Source organism: Calidris pugnax, unplaced genomic scaffold (genome assembly GCF_001431845.1).
Source record: "Calidris pugnax isolate Ruff unplaced genomic scaffold, ASM143184v1 scaffold20, whole genome shotgun sequence".
NCBI classification, from domain to species: domain Eukaryota; kingdom Metazoa; phylum Chordata; class Aves; order Charadriiformes; family Scolopacidae; genus Calidris; species Calidris pugnax.
Window position 1 is genome coordinate 23,493,983 of NW_015094510.1, and position 6,000 is coordinate 23,499,982.

General features: G+C 36.0%; 1 protein-coding gene across 6 annotated transcripts in view; it reads right to left on the reverse strand.

The window, feature by feature from the left end:
- Positions 1-6,000, reverse strand: part of PAN3 (PAN3 poly(A) specific ribonuclease subunit) — a 78,096-nt gene that overhangs the window by 15,450 nt on the left and 56,646 nt on the right. For all 6 annotated transcript variants that reach the window (XM_014965953.1, XM_014965951.1, XM_014965952.1 and 3 more), the window contains 2 exons: positions 1,664-1,829; positions 1,131-1,218 (listed from right to left, as the gene is read on the reverse strand). In XM_014965953.1, the coding sequence (XP_014821439.1) occupies positions 1,131-1,218; positions 1,664-1,829 (254 nt within the window). The remainder of the gene's footprint in view (positions 1-1,130; positions 1,219-1,663; positions 1,830-6,000) is intronic.

Sequence of the window (6,000 nt, forward strand, 5' to 3'; positions counted from 1 at the left end):
CCCAGCTGCAATTAAAATAAATTTGAAGAAGTATCCAGATTAAAAAAAAAAACAAAACAAACCTCTTTGCATTTTTAGCCCCTCACTTGCATGTATTCTTATCTTCTCCCAGCTGTTTTCCACTAAATTATAACCAAAAGCCAATTGATATGTAGCTGCGGGGGAAGGGCAGGGAATCCTTTGATGTACTACTCAAAGTACACTGAAAATTGCTTTACTGTATCATTCAAAAAAAAACCCCAAAAAACATTGCTATGTTCTAGGGCATGGTCTCCAATAAGCTAGCTTCTGCCTGGCCAAAGTTCAAACATTTCATTTATTACTGGAAGACTCTGAATGACCAATTTTCTCACAGTGAATAAGCTCAATTAATGAAAATAAATTAAATCCAACTCCCTACTGTAGTCTTCCAATCCCTGTACGGACAGGGTATGTGATGACTGCTAAAGCAATGTACTTTACCCTGAGGGGAAGGTAGGGAAAGAAGCACTCCTCTACACAGTGATGCTCCAGATGACTGTGAAACAGTATTTGTCAAATCTAAAGGGATTCTTAATTCAGGACTTATGCAGAGTCCACACTTCAAAGGATGCCAGGAGAGCATGGAAAAACTAGGAGCCTAAAATAAAGATACACTAGAACCTTTTAGGAGTGAGGAGAAGGCCTAAGTGCAGTTATTTAAAAGATCTCTTACTCCTCTGCGAGCACAAATTCAACATCTAGTTATTTTTGTTAAAATAATAAAAGAAAAAGCAGAGCGAAAACTGTTACTCAACCAGTATTTTTGTAATACTAAATTTAAGATTTTTCTTCTCCTTCCTTTGGAAATCTGTATTTCCTATAATTTCTGACTTAAGTTTGTTAAATAGTAATAGTTCAACCTGTTGGTGACTTTGCTGAAATTTTAGAAGTTAGCAACATGAGCATTCGCATTTCTAAATTACAAGCAAATTTAAATAATGCATGGTAGAACCAAGATCAAATCAGGGATGCAAAAAAATACAGTCATTTAGAGACAGATACACTAAACTACAGTTTAATTAAAATACTTGTCTTCCAAAAGGAATCATACTGGTTTTCAGTACTCCCTGTGTAAAGTCACCAACCAAACTATGTCGCTGTTGTCTTACCTGAAACTGAGCCATTAATGCCAGTGGATTATTTTGACTGTTGTCAAATGTCAAAACATCAAAGATTCCAACACAATTAACTCGTAACCTTTAGGAACATCAAAAGAAAAACAAGAAGTGTCATTAAATTTTGTTGGTTACTCAGTTTTTCCTAGAGCATTCATTGAATGCTTTGATATGAAAAAAAAGCCACTGGTACTCAGCAAATTACTGTGAAGCAGAGAATACTAATTTTACTATTTGATAAAATACAACAGATAGTCTTCAGTTTATAAATAAATAAAAAAATTTCTAAATTTTCAGTAGTGGATCCAAACAGTATATATGCATAACGCACAAGTCTTCACAATATATGTTTAAAAAGAACTTCAAGAAAAATTTACAAGTTTTAGCATGTATTCATTTTTAGTCTCGTGCCAGTTAAAAGTAACAGTACTTTCTAGGGAGACTTTGCTATTTCCATAACAGGCGGATGACCAGCAGCTACCATGAACAGAGATCACAGTATGCAGCGAGGGGAACGCTGTCATTACCTTGTTTTGCCTGTTACTAGAATCTTGGTTGGATCCATAACTCGGCATGCCAGTCCTGCTGTATGAATGGTCCGTAACGCAGAGCTGAGCTGCACGATATATGCCCATATCAAAGACTCTGGAAGCAATCCAGCATGCTGCCGTGGTAAAGGTCCATCATGCTGACCTAGAAGGTAAAGGAAGTAAGCATCAATTGTAAGGCTGCTACGTAAAATTAAAGTCAGCACATTTCTGAATTATACAATTAATTCACATACTCATTTAATTCATCTCGTAATAGTCCTCAAAAGATTTATCTGTTGTGCTTTAATGGTTGGGTTGTTTTTTGGCTTTCTTTTTTCATTTGGTTTAGGTTGGGTTTTTTGGAAGGACACTATTTTAAAATGCTGACAATTCATAAGGCGTTATTATTTTCACTCTCACATTCAGGAAAACTGCTGATTTTTAAAGTTTAGAATGAATAATCACTACAAAAAGAGCACTGTTTAGAAATTGCTGAAAGTGGGTGGTACATCAAAATATGCAGGTACTTCAGAAGTTAAAATGCTGGTATCCTGAAACAACAAGTATGCACCACAGCAGCTGCAGCCGATCTCATTTTCCCTCCTGTATTATAGGAAGGTTTACAAATCAAACATTCTCTATCATCTGATAAGACAAAGTAACAAGCTGTTTTCAAATTACATGGACAAACCAGAGTGGGAGATACGGTGGCTGAACATCACTGAACTCAACTTCACGTGCGTTCTGCTGTGACCCAACTCCCTGACAAGTCATGACTGCACGACCCCTGTTCAACGGGCCATATGAAAGCAACGCATCGCTCCCCTTCTAAACGGATTTGTAGCCTTCATTGCAAAAGTAAAACTAATTCTTTGCAAACACACACCCAAATTCTACATTCTGTTCCTGAGTAATACTGAGCCAGAGATGAAAAAATAAAGATATACATAACAAGCGTTATTTTTAGTAAGATGCGTGTAATACAAAGAAGTTGCTACTGTTTGTGTGGCACGAAGCTGAAGAGAAGAAAATACACCCAGATTAAGACAGAGCATCTCAATTTTACAAAACATCATAGGCATTTCATGAGGTTGCCTCAGGACAGTTTTTGCTAGTTTTGAGACCGGTAATATCATCAGTATTCAGTAAAATCATGTAAGCATCCTATTCAGTTGTTAACTGACTGGATTCCTCTCTTCCAAACATTTGTTTCTTGGTTTGTTTTTTTATTTGGGGTTTGGTTGTTTGGTTTTTTCCTGTCCCTACAGAACCATATCAACATCTGTGCACTTACTCAAAATAACTTTGTGTGTGTGTATGCTTACACGTGTACACACAAACACACATATATGCAAGAGTTAAAAAAATGAAAGACATTACTGAAAAATTTCTATTTAGAAATTTTACTGATTTTGGAGTGATGGGCTGGGAATGTTCCCAGCTTTCATTTCTGAGCTTTTGTTTATTTGTTTTTAAACTTTAGTTCATTTTTCAGATTTAAAGTGCTTTGCTTAAGATTATAAAGATCAAGACACTGACTCCTTTAAATAGCAGTGAGGCTGGCATGTCTACTGAAAGCTGAATATAATGAGATACTCTTTGTTTTTTCTGGACTCCTGATGAATCATTATGCAAATCACTTCCCACAAACCAGCATACCAGAAGTCTCATGTAGCAAACCTTCCCCCCACCTCCATGACTCTCTCTCCTTCAGCATGACAAAATTATGATGATACAAAATGACTGAGAAGATGTAACCTCCCTTATTAGTTGAGGGTTGTTCTCTATAGAATACATTTTATATTTCGTAAACGGTAACACATGTGGCAAGTTTAACAGGAATGTGCATGGACATTATAAGAGAGAGTTACACCTGTATGAAGTAAGTATGTCCAGAACAGAAATGTTGCTATATCATCCCAAAGAGAGAAAATCCAAAACTTGGGGCTTATTTTTCTGCATGCAACTTAAAACCAGCAGCACTTGCTCTTTGATTTCCAGATAAAGGCAATGTAACCAAGAGAATATTCAACATATGCTGAAAAGCTGTAAGATCTGAGTTCAACACAGCTTCTCCCCCTCTATCAGAAAATCTCTATCAAGCTACACCATTAATTTATACCGGAAAGACTCGCCTGAGGCTACAAGTCAAATCTAGTCTGCTGCTTTCAGGCTGGTTGGCTGCATCCCACATTCCCATACAGTAAAGGTACAAGCTAAGACACTGGAAAAATCAGTCTTGAAATGCTCTCTTACGTATCTGTCTGTTCAAAACAAGCAAGATTAAAAAGCAGCTTCTTTTGCTGCAATACAGACTATGAAGTATGTCCCACGAAGGCCCATCAGACCTGCCACAGATGGCACTTGAGCAAGGACCCAAGGAGATGAGACCCAAAAGCTAACTCTTCAGGCAAAACACACAAGAATGTAAGAAAACGTTATAAAAATTATCAGAAATATTTTACTCCAATAAGTGGTACTTTAGAGGTTTCATGGTTGATTCAAAAAAGACTTCCTACCACAAGTTGAATCAGCCACAACATGAAAAATTTCAGATTACATTCTTCTCATCTACAGACAGGCTCACCTCTCCCACTACTTTCATCTCTCTATGCAGAGCATAGATACTAATGGAAAAGATTAAAAATTAAAAGAACACCATTCCAAAAACACAGGTTATCCATTACTTCTCCTTACTGTGCTAAGATGAACTCATTGTCAGCATTATTTATTTATTTTTAAGTTCTATAGCATGATGTTCTTCACTGAGCAAGAAATGTCCCCTTTGCACTGGTGTGTGTGTATATACTTTTTTTGTTCGTTGGTTAAAAAAAGTATTCAAATGAAATTTGGCTCCCCAGAGCAAGGATAAAGCCAGGCATAATTCTGAAGAGCTGGGACCACCGGCAGTAGGACCTGCTTTACATTATCAGGAACACTGTCAGAAAGCACACTAACGAACAGCGATTCACACCAGACAGTTACGAAAAAAAAATCAGAAGCTCAATGAAAAATTTAGCTGCTCGCTAAATTGAACTTCTCAGGCCTGTAAATCACTTTTTCACATTGGGAACTGTGAATTGTTGAGTATTTGCTTAGTGTTCCTGAGTTAAAGTACTGAAAGTAAGATAAATGCGGCAGCCTTCATTTCTCCCCCTTCTCCAGGGAAAACTGGGCTTTGGTTTTACATTTCCCAATTTTCAATATATGGAAAGGTTCTGAAATACTAGTGCAGCATTACATTTTGTAAAAATATCTGAAGATATAGCAAACTTGAATTTGCTTAGAAAAAGTTGCAGCTTTTGGCAAACGTACTTTAGCATAATTTTTAGTCACATATTTTGTCCTCAATGACATCACAATGACTTTCAATATTCATATATTCTTTCTTCTCATCACAGTCTAAGTACACAACTTATTTATTTTTTTGATAGAAGAGGTATTTTATGAAAAAACTTTCAGCAATGGGGGATGCAAGAACTGTGAAGTCAGCAATGAAGTCCATTTTTGTGCATTACATACTACTATTAATGAGTCCAAAGGAAAACAAGGTCCAGGAAACTTGCCTATCTTCATTAGAAAGTATTGGTTTGCTGAAAAGCAGAATTTGTGGTGCAGAAAATGACTGTAACAGCTGAAAACCACTGTAACAGCACGTACACTAGCGTGTAATTACTCAGAGTATTTTTAATAAACAGACCAAAGGACATATGAAAGGCATGCTTATCTCTGCCAACCACAAAAACTCATCAAGACAAAGAAAAAACCTTACTGGCAGCTGTGGATTGTTATTGTTAATTTGCCAGGATTTTCTAGTTGATAGTTTTAAAGTATGTACATTCAGAATGTGGTTTATCATTTCATTATTGGACTGTTAAGAACAACGTTTCAGTACTTTTGGGCTTACTTGCACATTTAAAGAGGAAAATCGTTTATGCAGAAACATGTACTATAATCTAAAGTTGAGAAATATCAGAAAGATGGAAGAAAACTAACAAGTTCCAGAAAAACAGATTTAATGTTTAGACACTTTTGATAGAAATATGAGTGTTGAGGAAACATGAGGAATGAGAATCAAACAAAAAAGAACTTTTCAAATAAGTAACAATTAACTGAAAAATCGAACTTCTGATTTTAACACTTGTGTAAATTTAGTAAAATACAATAGAATAACATCAGATTATCATATGTACCACAAGAAAAAAAAAAGATGATATTTCACTGCCTAAAGAGCACAAGCAATAAATTCTATAGCATTCAAAAGTGACAAAGACATTAGTTTACAGTATAAAAAAATAAACGTAAGCTTCTTGTTCTGCCCCCCCCCCCCCCCC